Source organism: Geotrypetes seraphini, chromosome 2, assembly GCF_902459505.1.
Source record: "Geotrypetes seraphini chromosome 2, aGeoSer1.1, whole genome shotgun sequence".
Taxonomy (NCBI): Eukaryota; Metazoa; Chordata; class Amphibia; order Gymnophiona; family Dermophiidae; genus Geotrypetes; species Geotrypetes seraphini.
The window spans coordinates 102,541,964-102,558,492 of record NC_047085.1 but is presented as its reverse complement, the minus strand read 5'-3'; the positions used below and the strand labels follow the sequence as shown (position 1 = coordinate 102,558,492).

General features: G+C 40.1%; 1 protein-coding gene across 3 annotated transcripts in view; it reads left to right on the top strand.

Moving 5' to 3' along the window:
* The window catches only part of PREX2 (phosphatidylinositol-3,4,5-trisphosphate dependent Rac exchange factor 2), a 628,296-nt gene that overhangs the window by 511,207 nt on the left and 100,560 nt on the right, over positions 1 to 16,529 (top strand). For all 3 annotated transcript variants that reach the window (XM_033933977.1, XM_033933976.1, XM_033933978.1), the window contains one exon: positions 8,273 to 8,387. In XM_033933977.1, the coding sequence (XP_033789868.1) occupies positions 8,273 to 8,387 (115 nt within the window). The remainder of the gene's footprint in view (positions 1 to 8,272; positions 8,388 to 16,529) is intronic.

Genomic DNA, 16,529 nt, shown 5'->3' with positions numbered 1-16,529 from the left:
AGGCTGAAAGAAAGGAAGAAAGATTGGATGCATAGTCAGAAGAAGAAAGTGCAACCAGAGACTCATGAAATCACCAAACAGCAAAGGTAGGAAAAATGATTTTATTTTCAATTTAGTGATCAAAATGTGTCGGTTTTGAGAATTTATATCTGCTGTCTATATTTTGCACTATGGCTCCCTTTTACTAAACCGCAATAGCGTTTTTTAGCGCAGGGAGCCTATGAGCATTGAGAGCAGCACGAGGCATTCAGCGTAACTCCCTGTGCTAAAACCTACTATTGTGGTTTAGTAAAAAGGGAGGGGGTGTATTTGTCTATTTTTGTATTTTGTTACTGAGGTGACATTGCATAGAGTCATCTGCCGTGACCTCTTTGAAAAAACCCAGAATATGAATAATTAACATTTTCTCTGCCTTTCAGTGTGCTTTGTGTTTTTTTTTTAAATTTTATTGTTGGTAGATCATTTTGACTTAGTCATTATAAAAGTAGCTCGCAAGCCCATAAAGTGTGGGCACCCCTGGTTTAGGGGATAGTGTACATCAACAGTGATGGACCTAGTGTATGTGACACCCAGGGCCAATCATTTTTTAACACCCCCCCTTCCCATATAAAACAATATATTTCGTAATTTTATTTATGTTTTTATTTTTTTTATACCGTCCAGCCCAGAGAGCTCAGAATGGGTTACAGTTTAACATTCACAGTGTTACAATATAACTTTATTTAGGGTGCTGTGGTGTAAACAAAATAAACAAAAAATACTTTTCCTCTCTCTTTTTAGGTCCTAGCTCACGCTCACTGTCTAACGCCAGTTCTGGCAGGATACACAGTTCAAATCTGACAAATTGTAATCACAAAACAGAAAATAAAATGATTTTTTTCTACCTTTTGTTGTCTGGTTGTTTTATTATTCAAATCATGTTGGTCCCAGGCTCTGGTTTCTGTTTGTCTTCTGTTAAATTGCTCATCAGGGTCTCCTGCCCATTTGATGTTTTCTTCTATTTTTGTGCTCACCATCCATCTTCCATCTGTTCTGAGCTTTTTGGGGAAAATGGAATAGAAAACTAATTTAATAAATAATTAAATCTTTGTACCTTCCCTTCCACTGCTATATTCAACATTTCTGGGTTTTTTCCCACTGTCTACCATTTCTCGCTCTCTCTCTTTCTCCCTGCCTTGTGCCCTGGGTCAAATCTCTCTATTCCTCTCCATGCAGCATCTCTCCCTTCCTCCCCTACATCCTCACATGCAACATTTCATTCTCTCTCCCTATGCACCATCTCTCCCTGCTGTCTACCCTATGTCCAACATTTCTCCTCCTCTCTTCTCCATGCATGTCTCCCTCCCCACTACCATATGCAGGATTTCTCTCTATCACCCCTTTCTACCTCTTTGATGCATCTCCCTTCCTCTTCTCCAGCCCATGCCCCACAATTCTTCCTGTCTCCTCCCCCCCATGTGCAGCAGCTTTCTATCCTTCCCATCCTCCTGTGCAGCACCTCTAAACCTGACCAACACCCCCCCACACACACACACAGACAGACACCATTCCACCGTGAGATTTTTTTGCAGCTTGCTCCACCAGGGTTTCTCTCTGTCGCATCACCAGTGATGTTATCAGTGACGCAGCAGAGGAAAGACCCTGGTGGCAGCCTTAACTCACCTCTCTGCCAGCATTGAGCCTTCCTCCTGCTTCCGCGATGACAGGACCCAGCAGAGAGGAAGGCTGGATGCTGGCAGAGCAGTGAAATTCCCAGACCATGATGCCGATCCTGGGAGCACCTCCTTATGGCCTATACCCGGGGCAGACTGCCCCTACCCCCTTGGTATACCACTGTATATCAATGAAGGATAGTGTGCACTATTTGAGTGAGAGTGCACACAATTGATACAATTGGGGGAAAATACAAAATTTCAGGATTTTTCATTTTGGAAACAGAAAGAATGAAGAGACACAAGAGGTATAAAATGACTTAAGTTATGTAATTTTTTCTATTGTTAATTTTCTTTGCTAAGAATCTCTTTTAAAAGATTGTTGACTAAATATATTGGAAGTATAAATGAATAACCAAAACACTGATTTAAGTGGAATTGGTTTATAAGTTTTCTTTTTAATAATTTATGTTAATCTGAAATACAAGTAATGTATTGCTTGTTTGTATTGATAAAATTGAATAAACAAATAAAAAAAAAAAAAAAAAAAAGTTATGTAATTTGATAAGAAGATGGGCAGATGTATCCACAGTTTTTCATGAAAGCAGAAAATGGGAAAATACTTTAGTTCATCTATCCTTTGATAGCTTTAAAGAAAATGAGTATTGAATATTAGAGACAGAAGAAAACTGCAGTATTATGTTTCTTTCTGTCCATCTGAAGGAAATAGCAATGCTATTAAGTAAATTAATTTCTTATACTTCACATAGTTTTTGTGAAGAAGCAATGTAAGTATGGGAAAAACTGCAGGGATTCTAATTTCTATGCTTATAGCCAATGAATGAATTAAGTCAAGGTAGGAACAGCAGGATTTAAAATTCAGTGTGCAAATAGGGTTATGGCCCTTCACGCTGTCCTTGTCTGAATTCTGCTTATTATATGCACATCTTGTTTTTGCTTGCTGGATTGTTTCCAAAAATCGTTAAGAATGTAATCAAAGTTGTAATACTGTCAATTAAATCTTATTTAATTGTTAACAAAAAAATTGTAATGTCTAATTTCAAAAGTAATTTCAGCCTGTTTTAACCTTACAGTATCTAACAACTGATACTAAAGTACATAAATAATGTCAGTTTAGGACAGAGCGGAAGTCCATCAAGCCAAGTATCCTGCTTCCAACAGTGGGCAAACCAGGCCATACGAACCTGGAAGATCCCAAAAAAGTACAACAGATTTTATGCTGCGTATCCTAGAAATAAGCAGTGAATTTTCCCAAGTCCATCTTAATAATGGTTTATGGATTTGGCTTTCAGGAATCTGTCCAACCCTTTTATAAACCCTGCTAAGGTAACCGCTTTTACCATATTCTCTGTCAATAAATTCCAGAGTTTAATTGCTTGTTGAGTGAAGAAATATGCTCTCTGATTTTTTCTTTTTCTTTTTACCACTTAGTAGCTTCATTGTGAGTCTTTGTATTTTTGGATCAGTCCTTGGTCCAGTTCTTTCAACATTTTTCCACTCCACTCAGTATTTTGTACACTTCAGTCATCTCTCCCCTCAGCCATTTCTTCTCCAAACTGAAGCGCCCTGGCCTCTTTAGCCTTAAGAACATACAAAATCATCCCATGTTCTTTATCATTTTTGTCAGCTTTCTCTGTACCTTTTCTAATTCTGCTGTATCTTTTTGGGGGAGGCACAGTCACACCACGGAGCAATACAAAGGCATTATAATATTTTGGGTTTTTTCTCTATTCCTTTCTTAATAAGTTCTAACACTCCATTTGCTTTCTTAGCTGTCGCTTCATACTGAGAAGAGGGTTTCAACATATCATAAACAATGACACCTAAATCCTTTTCCTGGGTAGTGATGCCTAACATAGAACCATGCATCATGCATCTTCTCTAAATGAATCAATTTAATTGAGTAACAAGCCAATTACACCAGTAATTGGGTACTAACAATCAATCATTGATGCTAATTGGCAACAATTTGGATTTATAGATAGTAGCATAGTAACATAGTAGATGACGGCAGATAAAGACCCGAATGGTCCATCCAACCTGCCCTGATTCAATTTAAATTTTTTAATTTTTTCTTCTTAGCTATTTCTGGGCAAGAATCCAAAGCTCTACCCGGTACTGTGCTTGGATTCCTACTGCCGAAATCTCCGTTAAAACCTACTCCAGCTCATCTACACCCTCCCAGCCATTGAAGCCCTCCCCAGCCCATCCTCCACCAAATGGCCATATACCGACACAGACCGTGCAAGTCTGCCCAGTACTGACTTTAGTTCAATTTTTAATATTATTTTCAGATTCTAGATCCTCTGTGTTCATCCCACGCTTCTTTGAACTCAGTCACAGTTTTACTCTCCACCACCTCTCTTGGGAGAACATTCCAGGCATCCACCACCCTCTCCGTAAAGTAGAATTTCCTAACATTGCCTTTGAATCTACTACCCCTCAACCTCAAATTATGTCCTTTGGTTTTACCATTTTCCTTTCTCTGGAAAAGATTATGTTCTACATTAATACCCTTCAAGTATGCGCACATCTTGGTAAACAATATTCTTTAAAGCTGTGTGCATAAATTTTTTCATGTGCAATAGAAAGGTGGGGGGGGGGGTATGGCCATGAGAGGGGCATGGGCAGATCAGGGGCATTCACTAAAGATGTGCAAACTAGTACTGAATTTGAGGGATCTGTGTCTAATTCACATATGAGGATTTACACCAAGTTTCACGAAAGAAAGGAAAACAAAGATAAAAATGTTATAATGCCCTTGTATCGCTCTATGGTACGGCTGCACATTGAATACTGTGTGTAGCTCTGATCGCCGTATTTCAAAAAAGATATAGCGGATTTAGAAAAGGTATAGAGAAGGGTAACGAAAATGATAAAAAGGATGGGATGACGCCTCTTTGAGGAAAAGGTTAGGCTAGAGCTCTTCAGCTTGGAGAAGAGACAGCTCTGAGGAATTTGAGAGAGGTCTATAAAATAATGAGGAAAGTGAAAAGGGTAGATGTGAATCACTTGATCACTCTTTCCAAAAATACTAGGACTAGGGGATATGCGATGAAGCTACTAAGTAGTAGATTTAAAACAAACCAGAGAAAATATTTCTTTACACATGTAATTAAACTCTGGAATTCATTGCTGGAGAATGTGGTGAAATCAATTAGCTTAACGGGATTAAAAAAAAGGTTTGGATAATTTCCTAAAATAGAAGTTCATAGGCTATTATTGAGCTGGCTTGGGGAAATCCACTGTTTATTCTTAGGATAAGCAGCATAAAATCTGTTTTACTACTTGGGATTTAGCTAGGTACATGTGACCTGGGTTGGCTACTGTTGGAAACAGGATACTGGGCTTGATGGACCTTCAATCTGTCCCAGTATGGCAACTCTTATGTTCTTATTGCATAAATCCATAGATACGGATCCTGGTGCTATGTGCTATTCTATAAATAGCACTCAAATAAGAGCACCATTTATAGCAGGGGTGTCCAACCTTTTGGCTTCCCTGGGCCGCTTTGGCCAAAAAAAATGTTTCTGGGGCCGCATAAATGCGCAAATGCTGCAGCAAGATAGAGGAGGGAGCCGGCAAGATGGTAAACACCCGGGGGAAGCAGAGGAAAACACTTCATCGCCCTTGACCGGAGCCGCACAAAATACTTCACTGGGCCGCATGTGGCCCTCGGGCCGCAGGTTGGACACCCCTGATTTATAGAATGGCATTCAGTGCTCATATTTTTTGGTACCCAAATTTGAGCACCATTTACTGAATTTAAGCTTAGATGTTATCTGACATTTAGATGCCCAGTCTCTCAAGGTGCTCTTGCAATTTTTCACAACCCTTTTGTGGTTAAACAACTTTGAATAACAAATCACCTCACTCATTATTCCTGTTTCCAGATCAATTATAAATATGTTAAAAAGCCATGGTGGTGGCCTAGACCCCTGGGGATCTCCACTATTTACCCTTCTCCATTGAGAACATTCATCCTTTTTTAACCCTACTCTGTTTTCTATCATTTAACCAGTTCTTTTTTTTTTTTTTTTTTTTAAATAATAATAATAACAACTTTATTTTTATACACCACAATACCACAAAGGACACTGTCTCTTATCCCATGACTTTCTAATTTCCTCAGAAGTTGGTTCATAAAGTAGTTTGCCAAATGCCTTCTGAAAATCCAAACATACAATATAAACTTACTCACCTTTATCCACATGTTTATTCGCTCCTTCAAACAAATGTAGGAGAATGGTGAGGCAAGATTTCCCATGGCTAAATTTGTGTTGGCTTTTTCCCATTTATTTATGTCTACGCATATGCTCAGTAATTTTGCTCCTTATAATCTTTACCATTTTACCCGGAACTGACATCAGGCTCATAAATCTATAATTTTCCCTGTCACCTCTGGAACCCAGGTCTTTTGCATGAACATAAAGCCAAGGTTAAACCCTCCAATCTTTTGGTACCACGCTTAATTTTAAAGATAAATGATGTATTATTAATAATTGTTTTGCAAGTACATTCATACATAGAAGATGGTATAGAATTTTCAGTGCTAGTAGTGTTTTAAAAATAATTAACATACCAAGAGTTGTGGTGATCTGTACTCTTCATTGTCATACTGGACAGTCAATTTTGGAAAGAGCTTTTGAGGCACATCTCCCTGTTTCAGTGAAGGTGGAGGCTACCAATCAAATATGAGGTAATAGGAGATTACAAGAGAGAAAAAAATCCCGAGAGTACATATAATAGTTTTCACCTACCTCTTCCAAAAAAGGTAGGTTTAAAAACTATTATAAGCTTGTACATGTTGTAAACTGAAACCCATTACTTGTTTGCTTCCTGGTATATTTGGAAACCATGTTTGACATAACCCAAAACTGCATGTTGCATAGTTGGTCTTGGCATATGGTCTTGTGAGATGATTACACCATATAAAGATTCTCCAGTTTTATATCAATCTTCTAAAGACTTTATTATGCATGTGACCTACCCATGAACAGAAGAGTATTAAAGTGGATTAGTCTAGCCTAGTGGCTTTATGTTCATACAAAAAACCTGGGTTTAATCATTGGGTTATATCTTCCATTCAGAGGGCCACATAGGGCTTAGAATACAGCAAAAGCAATATTCACAGCCTTAGAAAGAGTCCCAATCATTGCTTAATGGTCTTGGGACAACTTAGGTTGCAGGGTTCCAGAAGAAGACCTTGTGCGTGGTCATGGGGCTGTAGATGAATGTTGTTTCAATGTAAATAGAGTAAGAGGAAGATATATAATAGGAACATAGAAAATCAAAGGCAGATAAAGACTATATGGCCTATCTAGTTGCCTATCCATGCCATCTACTATCCCTTCCTCTCCTTTAGAAATTCAATGTACTTATCCCAAGCTTTCTTGAATTCAGATACATTTTTTGTCTACCCTTTCCATGAAAAAGTATTTCTGAGATTATTTCTTATTCTATCCTCTTTCACTTTCATCCTGTGCTCCCTCATTCCATCCACATAAAAGTAAATCATCCACATAAAAGCCTTAAAGGACCTAGTCCGCTAGGGATACAGGACCCAACACGATCCGCGTTTTGACAAAAAGTCTTTCCATTGCAAATGCAAGCAGTGTCTCACTTCCGGTTCACCACACAATTGTTTCCCACATACACACCTTTATAGGACCCCCAGGGACCACTGAAGAAGACTTTTTGTCGAAACGCGGACCGTGTTGGGTCCTGTATCCCTAGCAGACTAGGTCCTTTAAGGCTTTTATGTGGATGATTTACTTTTATGTGGATGGAATCATTTTATGTGGATGATTTTAGTGTACCTTTGGAACTTTGATACTTTCAAATAAAGTCCATTTAGGAACATCGTCACTCCACAGAGTTTTTTTGGTTTTCTCTGGATTTTCTTCTTTGTGGATATTTTGGGGTCAATTCCTTTTGTTTTTTCCACCAAAGTATACATTTTGAGATCTTTAAGTCTGACCCCCTGTGCTTTATGATGACCACTCACCATTTTAGTAGCCATCCTCTGGACTTTACATATGATCACACCGCCCAAGTCCTGCTCCACTTTCAAGTACAAAAGTTCTTCACCTCGTAAACTGTACTGTTCCCCTGAGTAGTTGTGAATTTTTATAGTAGAGTGGAGTCCAGTTCTGAATGAGTTGAAAGTTGATATTCAGTGCTAGATGACTGGGTAGGAGAGGCTGCTACCTGGTCAACTAGTGCAGACCAGGTCAGGTGGACCTAAATTAACAGGGTGACTGAATATCGAGGATGCTAGGGTAACTCCCAGCAGCCATCTTTTAACCAGTGTTGCTATCTGAATAAATGCTTTTGATTATTAACTCCCTTGCTTTTGTGTAAATGTTATTAAAACAACTGCTTTCAACAATTGGAGGTGAAATAAGTTGCAATAATGAACCTCTGATCAAACTAGGTTTTTGCCAGATACTTGTGAGCTGGATTGGCCACCATAAAGATAAGATACTGGGCTAGATGGACAATTGGTTTGACCCAGTAAGACTATTATGTTCCTATGTTCTTATCACAATTCTATTATTCCTGTATTTTTAATTGTTGTTTTTTTCTCTCTCTTGTAGCACTGGAGAGTATGGAGGGGTATTATTACAGAGATAACGTGTCAGTAGAAGAATTCCAGTCACAGATTAATGCAGCTTCATTGGAAAAAGTTAAACAGTATAAGCAAAAGCTCAGGTAACAATCTATTCTTTCAAGATTGTTTCTAAGTGGGGAAGCTATCAATGTAGGCTACTGTACCTTAGTTTCGGCAGACTTGACTAGAGCATACATGGAACAGAATCTACTCCATTGCTGGTATAATTGAATGTAATAAGTTACCATTGATACTAAGGGGAAAGGGCAGAAAAACTTGAAACTGCTTATAAATGCTTATTGAGAAATCATTTACTTTCATATAGGACCATGCTGTGGTTCAGTTTTACATTACATTAGTGACTTTTATTCCGCCATTACCTTGCAGTTCAAGGCGGATTACATAAGAGGTTATCTGGACAATTCTAGAAGAGATTACTTCAGGGGACTGAGATGCTTCCTGCAGAGTTTGTCTTGATAGATTTCTTGAATAGCAGGGTATTTCTTTTCTGAAAGTTTTGTAATCTGTTGTCATGATCAGTAGATTGGATAGTTGGTGGTTAAGCTTCGTTGCCTTCGTGGCCAGTAGGCCATCATACATTTTTTTGCATTTGACGCCTCTTTAAATAGTAGACAGTAAAATCTGAATTGTATTCTTGCTTGTACTGGAAGCCAGTATGAGTCGAGGTATGCGGCGGTGATGTGGTCGTATTCTTGAGCGAATAGATTAGGCTCAGGGCTGTGTTTTGTATTGTTTGTATTTGCTTTATCTTGACTGCGGGGCAGGGGAGATAGAGGATGTTGAAGTAGTCTAGAAGTCCTAGGACTAGGGATTGGACCACAAGCTGGAATTGTTTTCTGTCAAAGAATTTTTGGATTTGCCTTAGGTTTCGCATGACCACGATTGATTTCTGTATTGTTTTGTTGATTTGTGGTTGCATGGTACAGCTTCTGTCTATTATCACTCCCAGAAGGCTTAGGGTGGGTTGAATGGGGTATGTGATTGATTTGATTACTAAGTTTGTTATGGTTTGGGTTTTGTTTGTTTCGAGAATAAATTTTGTTTTGTCTGGGTTCAGTTTTAGTTTGTGTTCTTCCATGTGGCCACCGTTTGTAGTGTTCTATGTAGTTTGTCTGTCATGGAGTGTGTTGGTTGATCAAAAGGAAGGAGGATGGTGATGTCGTCTGCATAGCTATAAGCCTAATTTAAGCCTAATTTGTCAAGGCAGGTGCAGAGGGATTCAATATAGAAATTGAAGAGTGTTGGGGATAAAGGTGACCCTTGGGGTAATCAGCAGGGTTTGGACCATGGTTCTGATTTTTCTTTGTTTGTTTTTACTCTGTAGGTCCTGGATTGTAGGAATCTTAACATTGTTCTGCATTCTCTGAGCAAGACTCTGCATGGGTCCTTGTAGAGAGCATTGCTGATAGATCATACCATCCAGACTTTTTTTTTTGGTAGTTATCGCCTCAGTGAGGAAGGTCTCAGAGCTGCAGGCTCTGTCATCAAGAGGACCTTTCCTTAGGTTTACGGAAGCTGAGGTCTCACTGTGCATGGTAACTTCCTTTCTATCAAAAGCAGTCTCGACCTTCCACATAAATCAGGACATCCAGCTACCAATGTTCCATTCCATGGGCTCGAAGAAAAAGGTCAAAGCTTTGGAGTTGCTGGAAGTTAGAAGACTTCTTTGTTACTTCGATGTGACGAGGGATTTTCGTCTCTCAGATCATCTTTTTTGAATGAATCCTAGCTGTTTGGGGAAGCTGGTTTCTAAGATTCCCATTTCAAGATGGATTGGTAAGGCTATTCCTTCAGCATACATAGGGTGTGGTAAGTAGCCACCAATTTATCAGAGGGCACACTCTATGAGGAGTGCGACTCTTTCATAGGATGAGTCACGGGCCCGAAGAGATTTATAGGAGATTTCATACTTCCACAAAATGGTAAAGGGTGGAAGTAGCCAATTGAATGGATGCTGCATTTGGGTCCTCAATGCTAGCTTCAAGTTCAAGTTTCAAGTTTATTAGGTTTTTATATACCGCCTATCAAGGTTATCTAAGCGGTTCTATAATCAGGTACTCAAGCATTTTCCCTATCTGTCTCGGCGGGCTCACAATCTATCTAACATACCTGGGGTTATGGAGGGTTAAGTGACTTGCCCAGGGTCACAAAAAGCAGTGCGGGGTTTGAACTCACAACCCCAGGGTGCTGAGGCCATAGCTCCATCTACTGCGCCACACACTCCTCCTCATCTGCTGTGCCGTAGAAAAAAGAGAACCCAATGGTTTTAGTAAATGGGAGAGTGCGGGAATCACATAAGTGTTAGTGTTGGTTGCACTCAGGTAGGAGGCTTGTTGAGTTTCACATTATTTCATGTTCCTATTGGTACTGCTTTGCTTTAATTGTATTTTAATGACAGAACAGACTTGGCTTGGTTGGGGAGTTCCCTATGTCCCTCCTATTTCTATTTCCTTTCATAGTGGTTGTCAACAGCTTTGGTACGAACTGGGGAGCACAGAACACAGAGCAGGGATAGAGGAAGAGGAGCCAAAAAAGGTAAATAACACCTTCCACACAACTTGTGATTAAAACTGAATAATCCACTGGTTCAAAACTCATATGTCTTTCTACTAGAAAGAAGATTCTTGAGGTAAGGACCTGATGATAGGATGCTTAAAAAAACCAATTTTAACTAGATTGTAAGGGTCTAACTGATTCATAGATTTGCAATCATGTACTCAATTCCATATCTTGCATGATTTGTACACATTTAAATATAAGACAAACAATAAATACTTAAATTGAATGTAGTACTTTAATGGCAACCAATGTAACTCAACTAGCACTGGAGTAATGTGATTGCACTGTTATGTTTTGGCTAACTGAAAGGATCATAATGATGAATTAAATAATACAATATAGATCATATTTACAAAAACCCAGATGTAGAAATACTAACACCTAGACCACTATTGTAAAGGCGCTGATAAAGGACCGCATCATTGATCACCTTGACGGACACGGTTTAATGAGGACCAGCCAGCATGATTTCAGCAAAGGCAGATCTTGCCTGACGAACTTGCTGCACTTCTTCGAGGGACTAAACAGACGGATAGACAAGGGCAACCCAGTCGACATTGTATATCTAGATTTTCAGAAGGCGTTTGACAAGGTTCTGCATGAACGACTACTTTGTAAAATTGCAAGCCATGGAATCGAGGGTGAGATACTCACATGGATTAAAAACTGGCTGGAGCATAGGAAACAGAGAGTGGGGGTAAATGGATAATACTCGGACTAGAAAAGTGTCACCAGCGGGATGCCACAGGGCTCGGTGCTTGGACCCGTGCTCTTCAACATCTTTATAAACGATCTGAATATTGGCACAGCGAGTGAGGTGATTAAATTTGCGGACGATATGAAGTTATTCAGAGTAGTGAAGACACAGGGGGATTGCGAAGATCTACAAAGTGACATAATCAAGCTCGAGAAATGGGCATCGACATGGCAAATGAGGTTCAACGTGGATAAGTGCAAAGTGATGCATGTCAGTAACAAAACTCTCATGCACGAATACAGGATATCCGGGGCGGTACTTGGAGAGACCTCCCGGGAAAGAGACTTGGGAGTTCTGATCGACAAGTCGATGAAGCCGTCTGCACAATGTGCGGCGGCGGCAAAAAGGGCGAACAGAATGCTAGGAATGATAAAGAAGGGGATCATAAACAGATCAGAGAAGGACATCATGCCGCTGTACCGGGCCATGGTGCGCCCTCACCTGGAGTACTGTGTCCAGCACTGGTCGCTGTACATGAAGAAGGACATGGTACTACTCGAAAGGGTCCAGAGAAGAGCGACTAAAATGGTTAAGAGGCTGGAAGAGTTGCCGTACAGTGAGAGATTGGAGAAACTGGGCCTCTTCTCCCTTGAAAAGGGAATACTGAGAGGAGACATGATTGAAACATTCAAAATACTGAAGGGAATAGTCTCAGTAGATAAAGACAGACTGTTCACACTCTCCAAGGTAGAAAGAACAAGAGGGCACTCTCTAAAGTTGAAAGGGGATAGATTCCGTACAACGTAAGGAAGTTCTTCTTCACCCAGAGAGTAGTGGAGAGCTGGAACGCTCTTCCGGAGGCTGTTGTAGGGGAAAACACCCTCCAGGGTTTCATGAGTAAGCTGGACAAGTTCCTTCTAAACTGAGACGTACGCAGGTGAGGCTGGACTCATTTAGAGCACTGGTCTTTGACTTGGGGGCCGCCGTGTGAGCGGGCTGCTGGGTAGGATGACCCAGTAGCGGCAACTCTTTATGTTCTTACTAATCTGAAATTTTTTTTGTTGTAATTATCCACTGTGTTTTTGGGGCATGAAACACAGGGATGTGTCTCTGCTACAAAGATGTGCCCAAGCCGTACTATTTTCAATGACATCATAGGAATATGAAATTGAGACAGTGAAAAAGCAAGACAGGAAGAAAATCAATGCCTTTGAATTAGGGCATTGGTGAAGAACACTGCATATACTGTGGGCTACCTAAAGAACAAAACAATCAGTAATGAAGGAGATCAGTGCTAAGCTTTCCTCAGAAGCTCAAATAAAAAGAATTTTACCGAATTCAGACTCATTATGCAAAAAGAAAGCTCATTAGACAAAGACATCATGCTTGGCAAAGTTGAAGGTCAACACAAAAGAGGAAGACTGGTAATGTGATGAATCAATATAGTTAGAACAGCTATGGATGTCTCTTTGTCAACAATTAGCAGCCTGACTTAAAAACGAACATAGCTTGGAATGTCTATTCATACAGGCCTGATTCTATATATCATGCCTAAAAAATTGGTGCTGACTAGAGCAAGACAAATTGATATAGCATTCCATAGGCCATAGGATTAATGCTGTTGCTTCTTCTGAGTACTTGTGGTTGCCAAAACTCAGCAACTGAACTGGTTACCAGAATGACTTTGAATACCATTTGCAAACTGGAAATATAAGATCATTTAAGTTTTTCGTGTAGATAGTTCATAATCCCAGTCTTTTAGAGAATTGTCACTATCTAGCTTCTTCCTTTCCCTTCTCTTTGCACCTTTAGTGTTAATAAATTATGCAGATCTTGTCTTTAACAATATACACCACCTTATGCCTGCTTTGTTAGTCTTCCTGTGTTTTCCCATAAGCCCCCAATTTCATTAAGGCAACTTTCTGCTATGCTAATAATAGCATATGGCGCACCTAGGCCCAGCACCATGATATATTAGAAAAAAAGTTCTAAAACATTGGCATCATGCCAAGATTACTATTAGATTTTCCTATGAAGTTTGATTAAGGAGCCAAACTAGCCTTTAGCAATCAAGTAAAGTGCTTCAGAAATTTATAAACTCTGTCATGTTCTGAAAATTCCAACAAAGAGCTTTTATGAAAAGCAGTGGTGGAGATATTTGCAGAGTGAAGCTTGCAGCGTTTTGCAAATTGCTTTAGACTGAATTCATTACATCTAAGCTGTTTTTATCTTTAAAATTAGTGGATAGCTGATGTCATCGAAAGAATTAATTTGCTGCGGTCGTGCAGTACCTAAGGAATATGGTCATAGACTTGTGGTAATGAAAGTGCTCTGAGATTTATAGCCCAGGTTTGTTCCCTTGGAAAAGCTTGAATCCATCACCCACAGTACTTCAGGAGAAGTACTACAAGTGCAGGATTACAAACCCTCTACCACATGCGATAAGTTTGAGTCACTTAAAGGATGACTGCCTCTGTTTTATTTCTTTTTATTTTTAAATATTATTCTAAATGTTTTTTATTTGGTGGGAAATAAAAGCGGGGGAAAACATGTTTATAATTATTATAAATAGGGTTTCTGTTCCTAGATGCTTATAAAGTGTAAATTTAGGTGTTAATTTCTATCTAATTAGGATTTTTATTGGTGCTGTCAGACCACAGATACTATCTAGAATCAGAAAATAATAGTAAATATTGAAGAACTAAGGGCTCCTTTTACTGAGCTGTGATAGCGGTTTTAGCACGCGCTTAGCACGCACAGAATTGCCACGTGTGCTGGACGCTAAAGCCAGCATTGGGCTGGCATTAGTTCTAGCCGTGTAGCGTGGGTTTAGCGCGCGCTAAAATTCTGCGCACGCTAAAAATGCTATCGCAGCTTAGTAAAAGGAGCCCTAAAGGCAGTACTGGGCAGACTTGCATGGTTTGTGTCTGTATATGGCCTTTTGGCTGGGAGGGTGTGGATGGGCTGGAGTGAGCTTTGACGGAAACTTCAGCAGTTGGAGCCCAAGCAAAGTACTGGGTAGAGCTTTGGATTCTTGCCCAGAAATTGCTGAGAAGAAAAAAAAAAATTACATTAAATCAGGTTGGGCAGACTGGATGGACCATTCAGGTCTTTATCTGCCGTCATCTACTGTGTTACTATGTTATGTTACTGTTGCAAGTAGAATCAAATATTCAGACTTGTATCACTTCAGTCATCATCAAAGAAAAGGCACAGTGAGTTGATGATCCAGCATAAGCTAAGGGAAAGTGGTATATTCTCATTGTTTATCCAATAGACACCTAATTTAATTAGGATGTTTTATTGCTGTGCATATCAGTTGAAACTTAAAACCAGAAGACCTAATTATGAACACTGGCCAGTAAAATCCAAAGGTCCAGCACCCAAAAAAAATCTAGAATACTCAAGAGCTCCCAACACAAATTGCAGCTATAAATCTTAAATTTAATCATTTTAACCATTTCTTTAGCTGAGCATGTTGTTTTGGGAATGTGTTTTTAGAGCCAAAATGAAGCAGTCAATTCTGATCCTTGGACAAGGTGGGTTGCCCATTGGTATAAATCATTTTCCTTTGTAGCTTCTTCCATTTTTTATAAACATGGTGGGTGTTTTATAGAACTTGTTACTGAAGTTTTCATACTGGACCTTTGTATTTTATTGAACTGTGTTGATAAGGAACTTGTTGAACACATATTCTTGCTAGTATCAGCAGTCAACCTATTCCCTACGCTTGTTTTTTTGCCATTGGAGTAGAGTTGTGTGTGTGTGTGTGGGTGGGGGGGGGGGGTTCATCTCTCCTGTTCTTTGTTAATGTTTATCACTTCCAATCGGAGGCTGTAAATTAGCACTGGTTTAAAAATCAGTTCTATGGCCTCCATTTACAAAACTGGGATAGCAGTTTCTAGCGTGGGGAGCTGCGTTGAATGGACCGTGCTGCTCCCGATGCTCATTGAGTTCCTATGAGCGTTGAGAGCACAGCGGGCCATTCAGCACGGCTCCCTGCACTAGAAACTGCTATCGCAGTTTCGTAAAAGAGGGCATATGTTTTGTGAATCTATGAAATTCTTGCAGTGATATTGTTACAATCCTCATCAATAATAATAAAACTCTAAGCGTGCATGCGCACTCCTACCTGCGTGATTTGTGCTCTGTAGCTCCATGGCTTCGCATGCTCAGTAGAAGGAGTCAGCAGTGGTTTCCGACGCAGGCGCGGATCGTGAGAGGAGCTGCCGCGGCAGCTTTAAACTCAAAAATAACTTCGGCAAGGGACTGTAAGGGAGCCTGTCAGAAACAAACAGAAATGCTGCTGCACAGGGAAGTGGGGGAGGGAGGGAAATGCTGCTGGTGAGAAAAGGGGGCTGGGGCTGGAAGCTGAAAGGGAAAAGATGGGAGAAGGGGGGGGGGTAAAAATGGGTTTGGAGCTGGGGCTGAACATAGGGGACATGTGAGGGAAAGAGGCTTTACTAGCACCCGCAGAGAAAGGGGTGACATGATAGAGACATTCAAATATCTTACGGGCCGTATTGAGGTGGAGGAAGATATGTTCTTCCTTACAGGGCCCACGGCAACCAGAGGGCATCCGCTCAAACTCAAGGGTGGGAGATTTCATGGTGACATCAGGAAATACTTCTTCACCGAAAGAGTGGTTGATTGATGGAATGGTCTTCCACGTCAGGTAGTTGAGGCCAGTAATGCACTCGACTTCAAGGGACGATGGGATAAACATATAGGTTCACTCTGGGGAAATGCTTAAAAAGAGGGTTCTTGTTGAGGAAGGGTTCTTGGAGTGGGTTTGCTCCGAGAAATTCTTAGAGGGAGGGTTCTTGTTGAGGGAGAGTTCTTCGAGTCGGCAGACATGTTGGGCCAATGACCCTTTTCTGCTGTCATACTCTATGTTTCTATGTTAATGTAACGGGCTTAAACACTAGTTTAAAATAATTGTTATTTATAGTTGTTAAATCAAAAG